Source organism: Lepidochelys kempii, chromosome 8 (genome assembly GCF_965140265.1).
Source record: "Lepidochelys kempii isolate rLepKem1 chromosome 8, rLepKem1.hap2, whole genome shotgun sequence".
In the NCBI taxonomy this organism is placed as follows: domain Eukaryota; kingdom Metazoa; phylum Chordata; order Testudines; family Cheloniidae; genus Lepidochelys; species Lepidochelys kempii.
This window is the reverse complement of record NC_133263.1, coordinates 31250043-31274132: the sequence shown is the minus strand read 5'-3', so window position 1 is coordinate 31274132 and position 24090 is coordinate 31250043. Positions and strand designations below refer to the sequence as shown.

Sequence of the window (24090 nt, the reverse complement as noted above, 5' to 3'; positions counted from 1 at the left end):
ACACACAATAAATTGCCAGTTGGAATACATTTTCCCCATATTGAGATCAGCAGTAACTTTGGATGGCTTGACTATTACTACTACTTGATTTTGGCATAGGCAATTTAAGGAGTCATTGTTAGTAAAGAATGTCACTTCTTTATCCTCTGGAACCCCCAGTCAGCATCTATCTTCCATTATCTGGCTGATGAGCCAAGTTTAGCTGGCTAGAGAAGTGCACATTCACAGTGACTTTTGCTGCTTAACTCTGGCAAGTGTTGAATCTCTCTCTCGCTCTAATAGGGAGGATTGCAGGCAGGAAGGAAAGAAATCCTTGAATTCCTAAACATAATACTGGACTTTAAGCATCCCTGAGGATTTCAAAGGAGCAGTGTGTAACTGGTACAGTACTGTACATGCTGGAGAGGCATTGCAGAGTGTTTTCCCCCTTCCCTCCCACCCAATCTTTTGATGGAACAGACACTGAGCCAGGAGTAGAACAGCTGATACCAAGCTGATTTGCAACATTTGTGGTGGTAGCACAATAGGGTGAAGAGACATCCATCAGGACACATGACTCCTGATATGACAACCATTCTAATTTTTTTTTGTCCATGATTATTGCCCATTTCATCCCCATAGATGCATTTTCTTACTTAGCTTCAACAGCCTCTTCTGTCCCTTTTCCTTCCAGCCCTAGACCCCAGAAATGATTCCTCAAAAAACATATTGACTTGATGCAAGGAAGATTTGCACTGACTCTCTGAATGATGAAATAACTGGTTTGTAGAGTTAGTTCTGAAGGTGTTGGAAAACTCTGCACTGCTTTCAGCCCACAGAAAGGACCGAGTGAATAACCAGACCTGCATGAATGTTAGCAATGCAGCAGTGGCCAGTGGGAGGGAGAATGATGAGACATTGACACTGGAAACTTGATTGCTGAAGCCCAGGTATTCAGGACAGATAGTAAATAGGAAAACTCTCCTCTTTACATGTAAACAAAGAAGAAACCGTTGCAGGGGTCATACAAACCAGAATGCCCACAATGCTGTGTATGCACACTCACTTTTCACAGCAGAAAACACACTTTAAAGCAGGATCAAACATAACAAATACATCAGAATATCCCAGAGAAACCAAAACCACCACAAACCTCTCTCGCACGCTCCCCCTTGCCCAGAGTCATACCAATGCCTGCATGTGTTCCTACAGCAGAAAATAGGGTCCAAATCTGAGGAGATGGGGAATCTGAGTTCTGAGTGGGGAAGGTGGGAGCGGTTTCAGTAATAATGTAGTTGGGAAAAACCTGGTATTTTTAATACCACCACTTAGTAAAATAACAGCTTTTACCTTGGCAGACAATGTATATTTATTTGTAGCAGTGAAATGCATTAATAGTTCTGTTATCGTTGTGAGATGAGACCCTCCAGGTACTATTAACACATTCCTCTATGTTTCAGCTGTTGTTTAAGAATTCAATAGACCTGTGAGCATCTCGGTACTTCAGGTTGACAATGTCAGTGCAAATATTCTTATACCGCTCTTAAAAAAAAAATTAGATCTACAGTGAGTAAAATGCTCTTTTATTTAATTTATTCCTTCATAAAGTGGGTGCATTTAGGGCGGCAGTGGTTCAAACTTCCCTTGCATAGCCTCCGTCTCCTCCTCAGACCTCAACATCTGACCTGAGATTTCTACAACAGGGAGGGTGTTCAGATTTGAGCACACTCTGCTAATACAAACAAGGGTTTCAATGGTGATTCAGACAGGCTCCTGTCCATAAGGAACTGTACTGCTGACACCACCACCTCACTAGAAATAGGCCAAATAGCCACCAGCTGGTAACTGACATTTGGTTAATACCAGTCTGGGCCAGATTTGAGGCAGTGATGATTTGGAGGCTAATGGCTCTATATAGACTCATAGATATTAAGGTCAGAAGGGACCATTATGATCATCTAGTCTGACCTCCTGCACAACGCAGGCCACCGAATCTCACCCACCCACTCCTGCAATAAACCTCTCACCTATGTCTGAGCTATTGAAATCCTCAAATCATTGTTTAAAGACTTCAAGGTGCAGAGAATCCTCCAGCAAGTGACCCGTGCCCCATGCTTCAGAGGAAGGCGAAAACCCCTCAGGGCCTCTTCCGATCTGCCCTGGAGGAAAATTCCTTCCTGATCCCAAATATGGCGATCAGCTGAACCCTGAGAATGTGGGCAAGACTCACCACCCAGATACCCAAGAAAGTATTCTCTGTAGTAACTCAGATCCCACCCCATCTAACCTCCCATCGCAGGCCACTGCGTCTATTTACCATGAATAGTTAAAGATCAATTAATTGCCAAAATTATGTTATCCCATCATACCATCTCCTCCATAAACGTATCATTTATTTAGACAAAGCAGATTGATAAAAATGAATGGCTCTCTGTGGCTTGCAATCTTCCTTTTTGTTTCTGCCTAGCATCATCATGTTGCCGCTACATATTTTGGTACTTCTATCGTACATTCAATTTTTAGGCCCTATATTTCCCATCTTACACTCCCTGGGAATAATTTTCCTCTCATTTTTCTGAAGAGCTTAGTGCAGACTGTTTCTGGATGACTGTTTGTATGATGCAATATCTCCCCGAAACCCAGTGCTCGCACCAACACATTTCACATGTGCTGAATGACTCTGCAGAAAACTGCAAAACTGAGAGCAATGATTTCTGTAGGAAATGTTGCCCACAGCTGTGTTTCGGGACATATTATTTGCACTGGATTTCATTGCATTTAATGTTGCATTTGACTGTGGCTCATTCCAAGTGAAACCTCACCATGGTGGTTGCAAAATTGAACCTATTATTAAAAAAACATACAAAAATGCAAATAATGCCACAGAAAATAAAACTAAAAATGTTAAAAAAATAATTTGGGTAACTTTTTGGACAATTAGTATGTGGGGAAAATAAGTGCAATTTATGTAATTAGAAATGATTGGCATCTCTTAGCTCCAGTTCAGAAGCTAAAAGAGCAATTCTTGTTTGGTAATGGCTCTGTGTGGCCTTTCTTTGCATAATACTTCAGGCATGCAAATTTTGGTTGCTTAGACATAAAATTGTTTAACCGTTTGACCTTCTGGGGCTGTTGTGTGTTTCTCAAGCTAAACTGGGCAAGTTAAAATACCATAAAGCTGAATTTTTAAAGTATCAGAATAATTCACTTTCCCCTTATTGGCTGTTGATTTTTACTAGTCTAGCATTTGAAATTCATTAAGTACATTGCACGCACACTTAATTACATACAAATGCTTTATTATTGAAAATACCTCCATGGCTGTTCCATAATGAAACTGCAACTGAAGAACATATTAAAAAATCAAGGTACAGTAGGGTGTTTGTCACAATATATTAATTTAAAAATTAATCTCTCCTCAGCCATCTTGAAATGTTTGCTAGAGCATAACTGTAAATAGCTGAAGATGTCTGTGTTGTAGAATACTCAGTTTTGTATATTACAATATACAGTTGTTGAACTTAATGAACATCTTTTGGTGCAAAACCTTTTTTTTTTTTTTTTTAATCTTTGGATTTTTCTGTTTGACTACAGTAGACAGAATATTTTAGGAGATCAGGAGAAAAAAGCATTATTCAATAATATTTACACTTGGACATAACAATTGTTTGTTTGACTTTTACAAAACAAAAATGTATAGTAAACAGTTGTCGTCCCCCCCGCCTCCCCCCCAATGACTGCCATCAGTTCATGGGGAAGATGCAGTCTTTGAAATGAAGCTCAGTGAAATGTTAGACTTTCTATACAAAAGCACTCAAGGTTCAGATGTTTGTTCAGTAGAAGCGTTTGTGTTACACTGGAACAAACATGTTTTCTTCTCCGGAAAACTCAGATATGCAAAATATATGGCATGACACAAATCCTGTTTTTCTTACATAAGTAGGCCCATGGACATTAGGTTGCAAGCGAGCCCATAAGACAAGCAGCATTTGACCCTACCCATGTATTTAAAACAGAAAACATGAAATCTGACTGTAAACATCCCTAAATTTTGTTATTTCCCCCTCTGTTTCTGGATGAATTTTCTGCCCATGGACGTAAAGGCCAAATTCTGTCTTCATACCTGGCTGTATACCCCATTGGGGCATGAAAGGATGGCAGAATTTGGCCAATAGTTTTAGTTACAGGTGAAGACAGGAATAGTGGTTGTCCTTAAAAAAGTATCTCAGCATATATAGTACTTCCATATATTTACTTAGGGAATAGCACAAATACTAAGGTAACATTGGTCTTGTCAAACTTTTGCTCACACCTGCAAAAGCACTTTTGCGTCGGTATAGCTTATACCAGTTCCCCAAATGAAATAAGCTGTACTAAGAAAAGGACTTTTGTGTTTATATAACTGCATCTGCACTAGGACTTTTGCAGATATTAAAATGTCACTAAGAAAATCACACCCCTAAGTGATATTCCTATACAGGTAAAAGTTACTACTGTAGACCAGGCCTAAGACAACTGGCAGTTCTTTAAGGATGGTGATTGAATAGTGCAGGGTAAGAGCTGTGAGTGACAAAGCCCCACAGAGCTCACCTGAAACACCTTCCTGTTCCAGTCCCTGGCCTGTCATGAGTGGAGCTGCTAAAGGTGTGGTGGTCTGTGATATGAGGAAGTCTCCTAGGTAAAAGTTTTGGGGTTCTCACTTTTAGCCGCTAAGGCAGGTTGTAATGTAGGTCTCAGAGATGACTGGCTAACTGACCGTTTCCTCTCTTACACATTCATCTTTTCCTCCTTTGTTGTTTAAACCTCAGTTCCCTCTCTAGGATAAAGGGTGTTATTTGCACCGATACTGCTGTAGAAATGGGTATTAAATTGATTGAGAACTGAATTGCTGTAGCCAAGATGGCTGGAAGGCATTGAATTGGACCACTCTGCCCCACTATGGCTGGGGATATTAGAAAGTGTAGCATATGAATTGAAGCCTACCATATTCTGTCCCATTTTGTCAGTAGGCTCAGTGCTGAGTCCCAGAGGCACTGATCGGCTCACTGAGTTAGAGCCATTAACGTACGCGGCCATACTGGAGAGGAAGTTGTTGAGGCAAGGACTGCTGGAAGATGGCGGAGAAGATCTCTTGTCAGGTGAACTGTCAGTTCCAGGTGAGGAGCTTTCCAAGAGATCCTGGTGTTCGGCAGCCTTGGGACTGCCACTTAAGGCACTGTCCTCTGATTTCTCAGACGCAAGAGATGCTGTGCTGGACCCAATGTCAGACTTCCTTTTCCTCTTCCGACGAAAATTTCCATTGTCAAACATCTTCTCACAGTTTGGGTCCAGAGTCCAGTAATTCCCTTTTCCTGTTAAAAGAGACCAGCAGATTATAAATATAAAGACATAGACAAAGGCAGCAAAGAGCAGATTCCCTGGGTTTAATCTCAATCTTTCTGCTTCACAAAAATAATAATAAAAAACAGCAATTGTTTGATACCCTGCAAAGAAGTCCCTGGTCTTCAAGCCCAGCAAAGGCTGAAGCTTTGGGCCAGATCCTCCTCAGTTCTTGCCGAGGTAAAACTTTTAATGAAGTTGATGGGAATTTTACTTGAGTAAAAAGTTCAGGACTTCACCCTTTGTGTTGACAGCACAGGGACCAAATTCTTGCAGCCCCGTAGGGTCAGTGGCATAGCATGGATTGCTAGACAGAGCAGGGTTTGCCTCACAGTGACACACACAGTCATTCAGCTGCCTTCAAATATGTCCCAATAGATGTTTCTGGCTGACAATAAATAAAGGAACAGTATTGTCAAAAAATCAGCTGAGAGTCTGAGGACAGGCAAGCACTGATACTATTTCTAGACCAAAAGCTGACTGTTTAAACCAAGCAAAGCAAAGCAAACACAACCCTTCCCCGTTTTTGAGAATTGTTGTTGACTCCATAAAGCAAATGAATTTTCCTTGACAATTTCCTTTTGTTTCAATGCATTTTCATTTAATTACTGATTCACATACAATGTGCCAAATGGCTTTTGAATGTCTCTTGCTCAGCTAGGCTGCTTGTGTGCTTGTTAAGCCATGTGTGCTCAGCACACTGATCAATATTCAGGAAAAACTACAGCAGAGAAGAATTGGCTTCTGTGCCGGGCATGCTTCATTAGCTACACTGTGGGTCAGAGTCAGATCTCAGCTACATGGGTGTGAATTCCAGAGCAACTCTGCCAAAGTCAGCAGAATTACTCTGGATTTACACTGCGGTGAGACCAGAATCTGGCCTATTGTGTCTCTTTGCAAAATATATACAAGCTTGTGGGGAGCCGGGGGAGGGAGGGAGAGGGATAGGGTGACCAGATAGCAAGTGGGGAAAAAAAACCCAGGACAGGGGGTGGGGGAGTAATAGGTGCCTATATAAAAGTAAGCCCCAAATATTGGGACTGTCCCTATAAACTCGGGATGTCTGGTCACCCATGAGAGGGAAAATACTTCAGAAATGTACCTGGGTCATCTTCGTCTCTGGGCACTTTCTTAAAGCAATCGTTGAGAGACAAGTTGTGCCGTATGGAGTTCTGCCAACCTGCCTTGCTTTTGTTGTAGAAGGGGAAGTTGTCAGCCACGTACTGGTAGATCTGGCTGAGCGTTAGCCTCTTCTCCGGTGCTCCATGGATGGCCATGGCGATAAGCGCAGAGTAGGAGTAGGGTGGTCTCACCAGCTTCATCAGCTCCTCTTGGGAAGGGAGTGGAAGCCAGCCCAAATCAGTACCCCCCAAACCATGCATGTTAGGCAAGAGCTGCCGTTGCATCCCATAGGACTGAGGGATGAAAGGACTGGTGTTGGATCCTGGCAGGTATGATGGTGGGGTAATGGAGGGTCCATTTAGCCAGAGGTAAGGGTTGGGAGTGGTGTTGTAGTCCCCAGATTCAAAGTTTGTTGGTCGTTGTGGGCTAGGAACGTTTTGTGGATGGAAAAAGTTTTCATAATAGATGTTCATCTCGGGAGGCTCCTGGCCAATACTTGGAAATTGTGGGCTGCAGCGTGGTGGAGAATGTGTCTGCAGATCAAATGAGCTCATAATCTAGCACTAGCAGTCTACCCAGTTACAAGGCACCTGTGTTAGTCCTTGCCCGAGACAGGTGCATCACCTGTGCCCTTCCTCAAGTACTTATGCACCTGTAAATGTTTAGGTTTGTGTTCCTTGCTCCGCCCAGTCTGCCCTGACTGGCTGGAGATTAGAGAGAGATCCTTTTTGGAATGTTGGCAATCCAGGCCAGTAATTTATGTCACATCAACCAAATTTGAAAGTTACACCTGTTTATTTTTGTAAATGAATGGAGGAATTTTCCACTAATATGACTGACACACAAAAGTTTAAGGTGCTTTGAAGTTAAAGCTCATAACCCAAAGTAAGAGCCCACCTTCTACTAACCTTTTACAATACAATATTAGCTTGTAGTGTCTCTCTTTTAAAGGGCAACCATTATGTCCAGTGGGGAGTACAACTCTAAAATGCAAAAGGCATTTTCACTGTGCAGTAAACACTAGCTACAGCATACAAGGTGGTCTTTGCCTTTTGACAGATTTCAGAGTAGCAGCCGTGTTAGTCTGTGAGCTTATACTCAAATAAATTTGTTAGTCTCTAAGGTGCCACAAGTCCTCCTTTTCTTTCTTTGCCTTTGTAATTTTAAGTTTTAACTGCACACTACTACACAATTCCCTCTAGATTTACAGGCACTCAGAAAACTATTACCAGATTCTTCAAATGCTTGCTCATGTGAGTAGTCTCACTCAGTTCAGTGGGAGTACTCACTTGAGTAAAAACTACTCAAACCTTGTGCTATAGCTGCCCTGAGGTGAACAGTGGTTGGAAGTAATATTTGCTGCTTCCTCCATAACACTACCTTCTCTGGCCTGATTCTGCAAGCTGAACTGCATGGGGTCAAGGATCTGCCCTGTGTGGATCAGGGGTTGTCCGATCTGGAGATCATCTGCCCTTAGAACCCCCTTAACAGAAATTCCAGGAAGGAGAGAGAGACTTTTCAACAAAGCTTCCATTACATCATACATTTAAAGAGCTTTATTTAGAACTCTATAAATAGAACTGGTCCCTTAAAATCAGAAATTGTTTAAAAAAAAAAAAACTAAATTGGCAGCTTGTATGTGCAAAGGAGGAAGAACAGAGGTGCAACCCCCAAACTCTTTTGCCAGCTTGCAGCTAGCCGTTAGATTGTTAAATCGTTTGCTTAGGGGTTAAAACCCCAAGTGTACTTTCTCTCCAGGGACTAAGCAATAAATAAGATTTTGATTTTTTTTTCTTATCTCTAAATGTATTCATCAATACCTGGCAGAAACCTGCCCACATTCTTTGGAAATATAGTCCTCCTGAGTAATGCATGTATTACTTGATTGATTCCAAGACATGTGAAAGTCCTTATTAATGAAAGAACATATTTAAAGCATGCTGTGTTAAGATGACTTTTAGATGGCACAGTGCTCATGTGATTAATGACAAATCTGGCCTTTTCACATTTGGTTTCTAATTCCTGGCTCTGCCACAGGTACGTTGTGTGACTCTGGCCAAGTCACTTAAGTTACTGTGCCTCCGTTTCCTCATAAGGGTGTTGGGAAGTTTCACGAGTGTAATGCTTGTAATGTGCTTTGAAATGCTTGGATGGCAGTGAATAGAGAAGCTCAGAGTGCCAGCTGAAGAATACAGGAATACACAATAATGCAGGGCAAACCAAATTTCCAGTCCAGCAGCATCACTTATTTTTGAATGGGCCTATTATTTTACTTGCTTACACTGTTGGCCTTTATTTTTAAGCCATTTCCAATAGGAGCAAGCGTTGACACACAAGTCCATATTGTGAGTTGAACAGTTGCATTGACACTTGCCAGGGGGATAAAAAGTCATAAAAACATGGGACAGGCCACACAAAACAGGCAAACTTTCACCGCAGATATGAGGTAGTCCTCAGACTTTCCTATATGGCTGGCAGTACACAAGAGGAGTAGGCTGAATTTAAAAACAAACAGCCAGCCATTTTCAGTGAGGGGGGAAAAAGTGAACGCTTACCCTCATGAATTATATGTTCCTAAAGTTAACTAGCAACAAATCTTCAGTTTGTGTGAATCCTAATATACCCCTGGTAAAACCCTGAGAAAAATTGCTTGCAAGTTTCCTGGTGAAACCAGTAATGTGTATGTGTATATATATTAGAAGTCCTTCTGCAATCCCACAAATTTTATCCTACAGACAATCCTTACTCACACAAATGAACGCTGGAAAAAGGTCTGCTTGTACGAGTGCCACTTTAAAAACTAATCAATGCTTAAGATCTAGTGTGAAATAGATGGAAAATGTTAGACCCTACAAACTAATTACCCTATGGTAAGAATTTGCTAATTCTTTATTACTGTGCCTGCATGCAGGACTTGAAACGTTTTGGGTTTTTCATTTCAGGTAGTAAAAGTTCAGCCTGCTGCACTTTGGGCTGTGATGAGCAGTTTCTAATTGCTTATTCCCTGGAGTGTTGTGTGCTTATTAACAGTTAAAATACACGGAAATGAGGCTTTGGCATATACATGCTTTGAAAGGATGCCAGGCTTTGCAAGAAAAGAAAAAAGTCACTTGTGCAACCAGAGACTCAAGGAGGTTGTAAAACTTTCAGTGAACCAAGCTGTATGAAGTTGCAAGGCAGTGCACTGTTGCACGGTCAGAACCCCAGCGGGCTGCACCTGGCTGAGAATGGATCTTGCCCGTGAGCTTAACCTGATATGACGTGTGAGCAAGCAAGTGAAGTATCACAGTGTCCAAAGCAAATACAGTAAAAGCCTGATGAGAGTCGAAAGACTCTCCTGGCTGTCCTGTAACACTAAGGCAATGCCTATACAGCAGACTTCTGCTGGCATAACTATATCATGTGTGATGAGAGGTGATCTCTGACTAAAATAGCTGTGGCGGCAAAGCGCTTCTAGCATAGATGCAATTATCCTGGCAAAGTTGTGCTTTTACTGGTAAGGCTTCTTTCATTTGTGGGTATGTGCTATAAGCTAGACCAGAAGTGCTTTGCTGGTATAGCATACCAACACCCATCAAGAGCTCCTCACGTACACATGGCCTTAGAGTTACAGCATTGTTGGTGTTGATTCTAAAAATCACAATGTGCTAAGCTTTAATGCAGAGTCTCAGGTTAACATGTCGTGTTTCGCATAACTAGTGTTTTCTTACTAGTAGGATATACTTGATTGTCTAAACCCTATTTAACTGAAAGTCCTGGCCAACCAACGGTTGTGCTCTGGAGGGGTTGTGCTTGGAAGCTTCACTCTTCTGCTATCTTAAATGACACTCTTAACTTCTGCTGGGCTAAAGCTAAGCTCCTGTAGAGCAGCTACATTCCCCAGGACTGCAGCTCAGCTCCTGCCACGCTCCTCTCATCCTGCCAAACTTTAGTGCTCTGCCAGGCCAAAGCTTCCCAACACCCCCCTTTTGCTGACTAGGCTGGCCTGTAACCAACACCCCTGATTATCTGAACTCCTGATGGTGCTAAGAAATGGCATATTTCCCCAAGCTGCCTTAAAACTGGGATTCTTATATACAGGGCATTTCAGCCTGAAGCTCTACGTTCAGTACCACTGAAATGCAGCCACTGCTGGGGTGGACAACGTGCCTGCAGTCTGAGGCAATTTGAAGCATGAACATGTGCACTACTATTGTTAGCTCCGCAGCACAAACCCTGCAACATGAGTCAGTCAACGCTGGCTCTGAGACTCACTGCCATCGGTAATTTTTTTTGCTGTGTAGACATACCCTTAGCTAATATTCATATCCCAATATTAGCTTAAGTGATTGCATGTAACGAGCTTAGTTAACCCAACTTGGAATTGAGCAGTTTAGGCCAATGCGTCTTTTAAAAATGATTAAATATAGTGATGGAAATATGCCAAAGTTGAAGGAATGCATATTCAGGCTGTCTCAGTTTCCACATAAAGAAATATATTGCAGCTAACCCCAAGCATGGTTTATCATCACCTCTCAGTGCTCTGTTAAAGAATGAAATTGCAAAGGCTACAAAATACGATCACTGAAGAAAGATGTGTGAAAAGAAAGAACAAAAGAACTTGCAATTCAGTGTACCATGCCATCCAGCATTTTCCAGACGCATTTAGGGACTCCTTTCACTCTAGAAGGCGCTTACCTAGAATATAATATCCCTCCATACTGTGTCATCGTCTAAAGACAACTCCCTGATATACAGCTGCACACTTTTTCCTTTGTTTGGGAATAGCATTCCACTAATCGTCCAACAAGTGTCTACACGAGGGAAACATATTAGACCATCAAAGGAAAACTAGCAAGAGATCACCAAAGAAAACACTTGCACCTCAAGGTCATTGCAAATCATCAAAGACTTGGTGAATGTAAAATAAAATACCACAGATGAAGAGCCCTGAAAACATTATTCCCAGAAATGCATGTGTTGAAAAATGAAATTCATGGTGCATGCAATAATCCCTGGGTCTGTGCTATTAATGCTACAAAGCCAGCGGCTCAGGGCCTTGTGCTGGTTGCTTCTTGATCCCATTAGATCAGTTGGATTTAGGAATGGAACTGTACTCAGTTCCATGGGGAAGAGAAAACTCGTTTTCCAGGTACACAAGATTCTACAAGGAGGTCCCATGAGGATTTTCCTCTTTCTGATGGGTATAATCTAAGATCTCTTAATTAGAAGGAATTATGTGCATATCGAATATTCTACTCCACCATACTTTGACAGCCTTAATGTGACTGTCACCTCCAAAAAGGGGAAACGATTGCCTGTTTCAGAATATTTGATCATGCTTGTACTCCTGCCACTCTCAATATTTGTAGACTACCCAGATGAGCAGTGCATTTGTGTGAATATTAACTGTGTTGCCTGAGTAAATTAATCTGTACACATCTTCATTCTTAGCCAGAAATCCTTCAAGGTGGTTTAAACTGCCTTATGTTTTTTTATTAGTTTTATATAGCAAGGTTTAGAGAGAGAAGAAAAATCCAGTGGTAATTTTATTGCCACCACAAGCAACTCTCTTATGCTAACTGTAATAATTACAGGTTTGTATTGTCAGGGCATTTGCCATGCATGTAAATTTAAAATAAAACAAAACCCCCCAAAAACGTAAATGGAACTCTCATTCTAAAATGCCGCAAAATAGTTGCATGCACTTAGAACAAATAGCAGCAAATTATTTGCCAAATGCTGTGGCGCTGCAGACAGAACATAAGAAAAGTAGAACTTTAATTGCTTGCTTTAATACAAGGGGTGGCTAATATTGCAGCTAAATATTACCCTCTAGTGGCAATGTCTGAAAATGTATTGAAGTAAATTGCACTTCAATCAGACTTTACTCAGGCAAGTAGTCCAACCTGAGTAGTATTGTGAATGTGCATCATTGTAGGACTGAGCCCTTTAAAACTAGCAAAAAAACTAGTAAATTTTTCCAGCTGTTCTTGATGCCAGGTCATAAGTCCAGTATTTGTTTTAAAATTCTGGGTAGAGCTGTGTGTGTGTGTGTTTGGAGACTACAACCTCTTTTCTTCCTTGCCTGTGTCACTTAACTTCTCTCGGCCTTAGCTGTTGTTCATTTCTAGGAGTATTTACTTAACTCCATAAGGAGTTTTAAGTTACAGCTTGTATAAAAGATTCTACACAAGCTCAGCTCAGCCAGTGCTGCTGCACATGCCTAGTGCAACTGAAGTCATGTGCATAAAGGTACTCCCCTACCTAAGGACTTATAGAATCAGGACATAATTGTATCATTGAATTGTATATAAAATGCAACTCCATCAGTCAGAAAAGTGATCTCTTTTCTCTACCACCTGCTACCTTCTGAACTATAAATATTATGGAAATAAACAGTCACTTGCTCTACCAGACATTCTGAGAATAACCTTCCCTAAAGGCTTATTTACAAGTTACAGGCCACAGAAATTAAACAGACTAGCATGGGCTAGGAGATTTATGAGTTATAATCCAGCATGATGCATCCGATGAAGTGAGCTGTAGCTCACGAAAGCTTAAGCTCAAATAAATTTGTTAGTGTCTAAGTTGCCACAAGTCCTCCTTTTCTTTTTGCGAATCCAGCACTGAGTCACATTCCCTCAGTGGCCCTGGGATAGTCCCTTCTGTTTTTGGTTTTAAGCAGAGGTAATGGTTTGACTGGGAGAACAGATACCTCCTTGCTTTCTAAATGTTGTCCGGCCAGAGAAGGTAAAACCCCCCACTTTGGGATAGACCATCCTATTAATACTGTTTCACAGAGACTAACTCACCTTTGTCCTGATGGGCCTGAGGGAGCTCAGCTCTACCCTCCTTCCTGCCTATTAACTGCCTGGGGATATAGAATGCAACAGGTGAGAGAATCTATAGGGGGGTGAAGCTTGGGAGTTTGGGGGGGCTCTCATTCTTCCCACCAGTAGGCAAAGCAGCCCTGCGAGAACAGTTCTTCATGCTGGAAGCCTCTTATCTGCCTTCTTTCTACTACAGGAAGATGTGCCCTTGCTGGTCCTGCTGCCTCCCCTCCTTCCAGGGGCCTGAGGGGAAAGGAGAAGCCTGCTGCTTCTCTCCCCTCCACAGGTGAAGGGAAACTTCTCCGTTAGCCAGAACCTAGAGGAAAGAGAAGGTCCTTGTCAGCTCTCCCTCCCTGTCTTGAGCTCCATAGCCACTAGCCAGGGGAGAGCCCAAAGCCCCTTCCCTTGCACTGCTCCTCACTTTGCACTCCCACATACTCGTTAATTTGGCTGGCTATGGGCCTTATGGACACATATATTCCCTTGTCCCATTCTCTTCCCTGTGCCCTCCCCACCACATGCTGTCACTTCACCACAGGGCATCAACCCCAATAACAACCTACCAGCAGCCAAACTGGTAAGCTCCTACACCCTATGTTGTTCATGTTAACATGCAAGCAAATGAGGTGCTTTTGATTGTACATACCCAGCTATGTACCGAATATGGAGATACCTGATTAGCATGTAGATTTTGGATATCTGTGTTTATAAGTGAGGTGTGCACAACTTTATGTATGTGACAGCATGTACCTAACTCTAGATTCTGACCTTAAAGCTCAGGAAATCTTTTGCAAAGATACTATACATACAGTACAGCCCCAGCTTAGTAGCAAACAACCCCCCTTCCTTGTGTGTGAAAGACAATTCATGGCACACTGTGGCTCAGTGCTGGCTGCCTCCTGGAAAAAGATTAAACTGCAAGGGACATTAGTGATGATTCTGTCCAAAGAGCAACTGGATTAAACCATTCTATTTGCTCCAGTCAAGAATTCAGGCTAGCTTTCGCCCAGAATTATCAAGTATATAAAAGCCGTGACTTATTCCAGCTCTGTTTGCTGAGCAGTTATTCTTTTAAAGTGTTAATCTTTAGCACATTCGGTGTCACGCTAGTAAATCAGAGTACAATATTGTAACAGCCTGAGTCAACAGAGAACAGAACAGCCTCTCTTTTTATTATAGAGGAACAAATACTGTACCACTGCTATCCTGTAGAGCTCTGGGGTGATGGGAGGCAAGGTTAGACTTCCAGGTCAGGTGACGTTATGCAATTTTCATTTTAGAAATGCTTGCTAAAGTAGTCCAGGGCCTCTCAAGAGACAACTCAGTTTTGAAAGGCAAAGAATAAATAAATAAATACCTGTGGCAGCGGCTGGCTTTGTGCTTACTTTATGAAGGCTGACAGGTTTCTGGGAAGGGGAAGGAAGTTTGTTGGAAAGAGATTTCCCCCCCACACACCCCATTTCATCCAATTTGAAAAGGAGCCCTTGAATGATTTGTTCAAACAAGTTTAGGGAGGAGAAAATTATATTTTGCTTGAAATTAACTTGGTCTAAGTAGAAAAGGTCATGTGTTTGTAAGGGAGATAGATTAGCTGCCCTGATGCCTCCATTCCCATTTCCTGAAGAATATGTTTGTGTTTTAAATTGAATATCCCAGTCCTGTTTTGCATTAATCTCAGAAGTTTGTTTTCAGTTCTCCTTCCTTAAGGGCCACTGAAATCAATGGAAAGACACCCATTGAGTTCAATGAACTTTGGATCAGTTTCTAAGGAAGAAATGTTGTCCCTTGTTGATTCCAGCGTGGCTGGAGTTGGAATAAAGAGAGAGAGATTTAGCTGTCATGAAACTACCTCAAGCCCCTGGAGGGAAAAGATCTGCAACTAAATGGGAAGGGCATGTGAGGACATCTCTCCAGAGTGCTGATGGGGTGGCTTCCGTACAAATCTTGGACCTCAGACCATTGTAAATAAACAATCAAATTTCAAACAAAGCCTCGTTCCCCAGCCCCACCACGTTATTTTACCTACCCCTTCAACTGCCTCTCTCATTTAAATGAATGGGAGAAACACTCCCTCCATCTTCACTGAAGCTAACTTCCTGTCTTCTCAGGGAGAGGAGGGGGCAGCCTCCATGCAGGTGTCTGTACTTAAACACTGGTGAATTAGCAAGACAGTCAAGGTTATTTTTTTAAAGCTGTTGCCATCCCTTTTGACAGACTGATTCCAAACAGTCAAATGTCACTTTGAATTTCTTCTAAGCATCCAGCAAATAGTTCCTCCTCCAACACTGACCCCCTGCTAGTGCAACACAAGACCTGGTGTCTCCACTGGGGAGCAGCCCTCCTCCGGACATCTGCATACTGTAATTATCTGAGCTTATCATAGTTGGAAGCACAGATTTACCTTGTTTGGTGCAGTGGATGTAGACCCCCCTGTGACAAAGGGGTCACCTCCAGGCACTACCCCAGTTACCAGCCACCACTTGCTGTACTGGGGCTTTTCCCAAGTGTACACTAACCTTTAGTGTTGATCTGAGTAAGAAAGTCCTGTTCAAATAAGCATATGCATATCCACCTGGGACCCTTGGACTTCCCACCATCACCCTAATCTTGCCATCTCACAGGAAGCCATGGCAGGATCAAGGTCCAGTAGGGCGTGGCAGGGATAGGGGCTGACTTGTCTGTCTTTCACCCCCACCTGCTGTTGCATGACCCAGCTGTTGTTAGACATTCCCTGAGGCATTTTACCAGTGGGGCAAGGTGGAAGCAAGCTGTACTCAGCTTCTGTAGTTTTTGCTGTTGAACAAACGTGCACAAACAGATTAAGGTAGATCAAGTATGCTCTGTATTGTCCACATGATTGAGGATGCTCAAGAGCTTTCTTCAGTGCTGTCCAGAGTTATTCACAGCGTGGGGAGTGGAAGGTTCTCAGATAGAAGAAGAGAAGCTCCTGTGGCTGAAGCTTTGAGCTGGGACTCAGAGTTTAGGGTTCAATTGCTGGATCTGCTACAGACTGCCCCCTGCATGATCTTGGGCAACTCACAATCATTTTTGCCTCAGTTCCACATCTGTCAAAGAAGAGTAATAATGCTCCTCCTCCCCACATCTCCTCCCTTGTCCTGTCCAGTAAAATGGTTGGATATTTGGGAGGGGAGAGCTTTGTGTTTGCACAGTGCTGGGCACAACCGAGATCAGGGCCACATTGTGCTCAGCATGGTGCAAACACACAGCAAAGAAACACTTCCTGCCTCGAACAGCTGACAACCTAAATTGCACCCCACCTCCCCCAGGGTCTTTTCCCTGTTTTCTGCCCTTTTTTTCTATCATAAATTTACTACGAATTAAAAAGAAAAAAGAGGGACTGAGAAAACAGGGAAAAGACCATGGGGTTAAATAAGCAAACCAGCAGGAAAGAGAAAAGGCAGCTTAACAGAGAAAGGTTGGAGAGGGGAAAGGGCCAGCACACCTGAACTAAGAGGGCAACAAAGGTCAGAGGCACAGACAGGAGAGAATCTGTCCTGCTACTAGCAGTTCTTTTCATCAGCCCCTAAGAGGAGAGATGAGGTTACACGTGACCTTTGGGGGCACACATGCAGCTTTGACTGATTTCAAATGGCAGGATTTGGTCCCTTATCTCCAGCAAGAGCCAATTCAGGCAGCACAGGAAATCCTGCAAATGCAAACTCAAGTAGGGGAAAGGGGCACAGCCTTTGAATCCCAGTACAGCGTGTTGATTCCATTGGTAGCATTTCAAGCGCTTTTGTAATACGACACAAAAGCATTCAACTGTCTATTCGTTCCTTGTTTTCTCAAAAACTAGACCCAGTGTCCAGGCGGGCTCATTGGCTCTTGCCAGCTCAGCTTGGAACCTGCTGACCAGCCAATTTTAACAGTGATGCCTACGAGCACTAAAGAGGGGTCCTGGCTGCAGCAATTGGTGACAAAACCTCCACCTCACTGTTTTTTCTCATTGCTGACATCTGGATTAAAGCAGGTTGCCCAGCTTCTTCACTGTCAACCTGCTTGTATCGGCACTTGTGGGCATGTACTTGCCTCTGTGTTTCAAAGTACAACACTGGAAAGGCAGAGGACTATTCCCTTCTGTTGAGTCTAGTGGGGCGGGGGAGGGTCTGTTCTCTACATAATACCTAATATGCAGCCTGATTACTTGGCCAATCAGAGTAAACACGCAAGAGCCCTGCTAGACCATATTGCAGGCACTTCAAGCCTTATACCCTGCTTTAATTACAGTTCATGAATTGTATTAGCAATGGGTGCAGGAAAATCTGCTAACACTGTATACAGAGCTGCTTTATTTTGTCACCAAAGTTACTGGCAGACTGGCGAGCTTGGCTTGTTTAGCCTAGCAAAAAGAAGGCTGAGAGGGGATATTATTGCTCTCTGTAGCTACATTAGTGGGAGAAGGTAACTACTAGGGAGGGTGAAGAGCTATTTAAGATAGACAACAATGCTGGCACAAAAAAAACCAATGTAAACTGGCCATGAAGAAATTCAGACTGGAAATTCGAAGAAGGGCTTTAATGATCAGAGGGGTAAAGTTCTGGAACTGTCTCCCAATAGGAGTTGTGGGGGCAAACAACTTTGAGAGAGAGCTGGCAGATTTATGAGTGCAGCTGTATGTCAGGGTTGCGTGAGGTGGTGGTGGGGCAGGGCTCAATAGCCCTGAGGATTATGTGGTTTACATCTTATTTTCCTAAAACTCATGCTTTAGGATTTCAGCTCCCCATCAGCACAGGGCAGGAAGGAATCTATTCCACTCCCCCATGTATTCTGGAGGGATTTTTTTTTATATGCTTCCTCTGAAGCATCAGGGATGGCTACAGCTGGAGATGGGATGTTGGACAGGGAGGGCCAGTGCTCAGAGGTGGCACTGAGCAGTCTCCCTCAGGTGCTTGGTTTGCTGGTTTTTGCTCACATGCTCAGAGTCTGATTGCCATATATGGGGGCCAGGAAGGCACTTCCCCCCACCTCCATCTGGCAGTGACCTTTGGGTGGTTTTTTTGCCTTCCTCTGCAGTGAGAGGGTATGGTCACTTTCCAAGATCATCTGTGTGTATATCTCAAACGTTTCTCTGCTGTTGCAGGGACCTCGATCCTTCCTACTTTCTCAGCCCCATGACACCACAGTCTAGCCTCTTGAGAGGCTGAAATACTTTGGTATAATTTCTGTTGTTGGGTTTAGCGTGGGCGTGCTGGGTGATGTTGTATGGTCGGACTGGATGACCTGGTAGGCCCTTCTGGCCCTAAACTCTATGAATGTCAAATTGGTACTGTTTAGAAAAAGAAAAATTTTAAATGTCTACTGGGGTGAAAATCCACCAAGTGCAGAAGGCCAATGTACTCCATTTAAGACTCATGGTGGGGTTGTATTTGGGGTGAGGGACTGGGGAAGAGGCTACGGGCTCCATTGTTCTAAGGAGTGAGGAAAAGAGAAGGTAGCTGCCATGCTATTCCACTAGAATAACAGCTTTGCAGTCTGGCCCAAGTCAGGGGTGGATTTCTGCTCCGCAAACTCTCTGCACTTCACCTCATAAAGCCCAGTGACTTGGACTTTGAGTGAATTTTCCCCAGCACAATATGCTAGAGGCTCATTTTGCCTGTGACGGGAATGGCACTAATCAGTACTGATTTACATTTTAAAATAGCAGTTGCCAGATGGCCACACTTATCCCAGGATGTCCCCTATTGTTCGCACCATGTCATTTACTTGTACTAAATGTTAGGTGTCTCTGTTATGTCTGTATACTTATGTATGGCTGAAACTTCATTTCCAAAATGCAGCATACCTTTACAATTCCAGTTAGCTGTGACTTAGTTCACGTTGGTTAGTGTCCTTCAACCAGCACTCAGAGCTGAACCCCAATGATTTTAGGCCTGAGACAGAGCCAAAATCCAAGGCCTGTTCGGCAAAGATGGCAAAAATCTGTGAAACTGGACAATTGGGACATTTATGCTCTTTTGTGTCAAAACTGCATAATACAACAATCCATCTAAAATTAAACCAAATGCTTAGCAGCCTTGAACTACAACTGAATCCTGGCCTAAACCCATTCCCAACCCTACTGAAGTTCAAGCTGAATGCCACACCCCTAAACCAAATTAAAATTTTTATTAAAGCTAATGTTAAAAAACTTATGTAATACATAGGTTGAGAGAAGAGTGTCTGTACATCTGGGTATAGTGCTTAGATAAATACAGAGTTTGTTTTTAAAAGTCATATGATACACAGAGTACGTAATCCTCAATAACCCAAATGTAGATGAATACACTAACCCTAAACCAAGGCCTAACCAGAATCTTGCACTTCTCACTAAACACTCAGTGGAACCCCAAACTCCATCCGGCTCCAAACCTTCCTAGGCTATTTGTTTCTAGTCTCTTCCATTCCCCTCAGCTCTTCTGCAAATTTCTGATTTTTTTCCTTTTAAATCACAGTGGTTTTGTGATAGCCTACCTAGTTATTGATTTAATTAAAGCTCTCATACCCAGCTTTTCTTAGGTGAAAGAGCTGCAGCCTTACCTCAGGAGGCCCTTTGAGAACAAACACTAACATACACTGCAAGACAATGAGCAAAGGCAGTGTCCTGTTAACTGGTATCTACGGATGCTCAATAACCCCTCCCCGCCACCCCAAAAAAACCCAGAATTTTGCTTTTAAAGATGTTATTTACGTTGTGGCAATGGACACTAAAATGAATACCTGTGTGCCTAAAGCTGCATTTATCCCATCAGTGTTTATTTAATTCATCTTCACAGAGCATAAAACGAAAAAAACAAGTAATGCCTTAAGCTAGGATGATGTTCAAATACGTACCCTACTCTTTTCACCTTCCTATTCGTTCTTCCCTCTCTTTCACACACATACACAGAGCAGCCCATTAGAGTGAATTGGTTCTTTTTGGGAACATTCTGTTCCCTCTCTTTGTCCCTCACTCAGATACAGTGCTGTACGGTAGCTCTGTACGGTAGAGCTAGGCAAACACAGCTAAACTATACTGCAAATACTCTTGCTGATAAAGAATGAATTGGCTATGGCTGGCAGCCTTTTGGTTTTGCTGTCTGTGATGGTTTTACTTGCAGGACTGTTAGCACAAACAGCAAATATTGGAGAATTCTCACATAATCCAAATGTTCATTATTTCAATAATGAATATATTTGAGAAAACAGTTTCTCACTGACAACTTGTGTCAGAAAGAGGCTATATTCATTAGATAATTTATTCATGCTGCATGTAAGTGTTTACATAATAAAGTGGTTTTAAAAAATAAGGGAGTCCTTCCACTGAGTTTTGCAGTAAGCAAGGAGTGATTGAGTGATTTTCCCCCTTACCTATAACAAACCAAAACCATGGCAAGGGTGGGTTCCCCCTACCCCATCCCACATAACACATTTTATTTAATCAGCACACACCTTCCTAGATAGTTGTGTGGAACAAATAGGAACAATAATAGAGGAAAATGAAAATTTCATGAGAAGTTTATGGAAAAAACTTTTAAGCAGCCTAATTTATTCTGTGTTTGAGACAACTGCATTTCCCTTTAAAAAACAGGTAATAATAAGATAGCGCGATGCTGAACTGCACTGCAGGCTAGTTTCATTGCAACAAAGAATCATCTTTGAACTCTATCGCATGAGTGTCCGAGGCAGAAAATCAATTACATTTGGAAAGAATGGGACTCGGAGTTGCAGAGTTCCTGCTGTTGTCAGTAAGAAACTATTAACACATATTATACTAGGCCATTTGGAGAGATTCCCGTCAGAAACATTCAAGGCAAATAAAATAAACCTTTAACATTTTATTGCTGAACAGCAGAAAATACAGCTTTGCTTATACCATACAGTCAGATCTGACGTAAACTCACGTGTGTGTATAAACTTTGGGGAATGTTTTCAATACAAAACAGATAGGTCATTCTGGAAAAAACCCTCAAGCATATGGTGTTGCAGGAAGGGTCAGATCCTGCTCCCATGGACAAAAATGGTGCAACTTCCATGTGCTTTGAGTAGGATTGGACTGAATCTTTGAGGCCTTCTATTAAAAAAAAGTAAAGGCTTGTCTACACTAGAAGGGCTACAGAAGCACAGCTGTACCTACCATGAGAGGCAGCAGCTATGTCGGTGGGAGAACTTCTCCCACCAACATAGAGCTGTCCACAGCAGCACTTAGGTTAGTGTAACTTACGTTGCTCAGGAGAGTGGCTTATTCCCACCCCTAAGCGACATAAGTTATACCGACATATCCTGTAGCGTAGACAAGCCCTATGATTCACCCATGTAGAGGACCCACAAGCAGCTCTCTCCACTGGAGTGAATTTCACCCCGACTGAGCACACCTTGTCTTTTACTTCTGTAATAAAGAGGATCACTGTAGTATTTTTAATGCACATCTTTTAATATACTGCAGCAGGTTCCATGATCACATGTGTTTTCAGTTTCTCCTAACATACATATTACAAATGAATTAATTATACAGAGCCTTTGGTGTGAATTACACTTGAATGTATATTCTCTATCATCCAAATACTATGTCAATGCCATTCTCTTCAATAGCAAATGCTCAAAAACAGTCTCTCCCTTTGGATTTTTTGATTTGTTTTGTAAGTGAAAGAATTCACAGCTCGGTGGATAAGGATTCAGAATGGCGCTCTCCGGCGTGCTTTCCATCTTCAGGTGGTTTGGACATACGCTGCATAAAAGAGGAAGAGAATGCCATATGTTAAAAGGCAGTTTTGCTTGGACCCCATTGTATGCATGTACAGTATGTATACATGTACAGCTTGTCTCTTTAATCTGGTTTTCATCATTGCCTGCTTCAGCAGTGGCACAATGTCACATTAAAGTCAGAAGAAAAATCATGGGCCAAATCCTGAAGGTTTTTCTTTTTAATAAGGCCCTAATAGTGCAAAGCCTTATGCATAACCTTACCCATGTGAGTGATCCCCGAGTTACAGACATGACTAAGTCATTGTAGGATGGAGCTCTAAACTTTTTTTAAGTCCTGCCTGGGCTTGTAAACAGGGTTCGTTTGTTTGTTGTCCTTCTCACTTTGGGTGAAACCACAATGTAAAGCTGATTCACATGTACAGTTCACTGCCTTTGTGAGACAAATGTAATATCAACAAAACCCCAGAGACTCCAAATTAAGTTATTTTACTCTCTCTCCTATCAGGAAGAAATAAGCTAGAAAACATTTAAACACAGGTTTCTCCAATGCTGTACTACTTTCCCAGAAAACAGCAAGCTTTTTAAAGTAAAAGCTTTTCCTTTTTAAAGCACGGTAGGGACAAAAGGATGGAAATGAAATCAGTGCAACACACACACTCTTTGTAAAGTATCAGCAGAGAGCTGATGGGTGTAAAATATTATGAATGTCACAGAATGCTCCTTCACTAAGAATATCACTGACTTCTGGAACCTCTATCAAATACAACCTTCTGACACCTGTAGGACTCCTTTACAGGGCACATTGCATTTTCAAGGCAAATTTAGACACTTCCGATCTTAGTATATAAGATATAAACTATTTGTTGTTAACTGACATTGGGCCAAATTCTGTGAGGTTTGTTTTGTTTTTTTAATTGTTCAAAACTGTCCAAATCAATAGGGGTTTGAGCACAAATTGCTTCAGGGAGCTCAGCTGATTTTACTGTGAGACAAATTCTACCTTCAGATGGGCATGTATCTGAGGACAGATTTTGACCCATCCTGCGTACGGTAACATACTTTGCACTACAGGCTATTAGCAACTATTGTGATGCTAAGAGCCAGCTGCCCAATTTAAGTTTAAAAATTCAACAGGTAATTGTTTTGCCATTAGGATGTTGCATAAATCAGACTAGAAAAAAGCTGTAGATCAAATGAGACCTCTTGTGGTATGGCTAGAGAACTGCATCTCTCACTCCCCCTTTAGCCTGGAAAATGTATGGATATCAGAAAATTAAGTAAGAGAAAATAAAACTTCGGGTAAGTTTCTGTTCCACAGAGGCCTCTTGCTTTTAAAACCCTGTGTTACATTTTACTTTCACACTTGGAGTTTATTTGGGCTTTTTTTTTTATACCAATGCATTTTTGGGGTTTTTTTAGGAAAGCGATCCGTCCTCCTTTTTACACGCGTACATACACAACACTTACTTTTGTTTTAAAGAACTGGTTCACTCTCTTTTTTTTAATGGTCTTCTTATCTCCCTCTGAAGTAGAGGGAAAAATTTGCTGGCTTAGCCTTTGTGATGCATTTGTTTCGTCAGGAGCTGGGGTGCAGACTACTGACAGAGTTAACCCTTGAAAGAGAAACAAATGATTGGTTGTTAAGAAAGAGTTATACAAAGTGCGACACAAGGCAGATCTTACAATCATGAATTCTTACAATTCCAAAGGAAAGGTAAGATGTTTTAGTCTAATCATGACTCTTGCAATGCAACATAGGCAGAAACTAGCTTGCCTGGGGCTGGGTTTGGTTACAGTTACATTTAAACTGTATACAGAACAGTCACTGGGCCTGAATCTGCTTTCACTAAAACTGATTCTCTATTGATTTTTGTAACTTCATTGCTTGCGGCTGAGTCCTGCCTGATTTGCCCTGGTACAAATGGAAGAAGACTGAGAGTCGCTATTCTAAATTACTTACCCAGGCAGAAGGCAAGTTCCTCCTGTGGGTATATTTTAAATAGGCAATAGTATTACTGGGAAAAGGCTAGGCTTTATTTTAGGAAAATATTGCATCTATCAATAGCCCAAGGTCTGCTCATGGGCTAAATAAACTAACACATCTGCATTAATCATA

The 24090-nt window shown here is 42.1% G+C and overlaps 2 protein-coding genes across 2 annotated transcripts in view; both read right to left on the bottom strand.

Annotated features, from left to right (window-relative positions):
* Nucleotides 1-3270: 3270 nt before the first annotated feature.
* On the bottom strand, nt 3271-7081 carry FOXI1 (forkhead box I1). Its single transcript, XM_073358171.1, has 2 exons — nt 6461-7081; nt 3271-5330 (listed from the first exon to the last, which is right to left on the bottom strand). Exons 1-2 carry the CDS (start codon nt 7032-7034, stop codon nt 4777-4779), a joined length of 1128 nt encoding a protein of 375 aa, XP_073214272.1. The 5' UTR covers nt 7035-7081; the 3' UTR covers nt 3271-4776.
* A 14469-nt stretch (nt 7082-21550) lies between these two features.
* The window catches only part of DOCK2 (dedicator of cytokinesis 2), a 501787-nt gene continuing 499247 nt past the window's right edge, over nt 21551-24090 (bottom strand). Inside the window, exons 51-52 of the mRNA XM_073355961.1 lie at nt 23442-23587; nt 21551-21996 (exon numbers count right to left, since the gene is read on the bottom strand). Of these exons, the coding sequence (XP_073212062.1) occupies nt 21922-21996; nt 23442-23587 (221 nt within the window). The 3' untranslated portion in view covers nt 21551-21921. The remainder of the gene's footprint in view (nt 21997-23441; nt 23588-24090) is intronic.

Coding starts and splice junctions, on each gene's coding strand:
- FOXI1 (XM_073358171.1), bottom strand. CDS start 7,034: ATGAGCTCATTTGATCTGCAGACACATTCTCCACCACGCTGCAGCCCA. Junction 5,331..6,460: donor CAGAGACGAAGATGACCCAG/GTACATTTCTGA, acceptor CTCTTTTAACAG/GAAAAGGGAATTACTGGACT.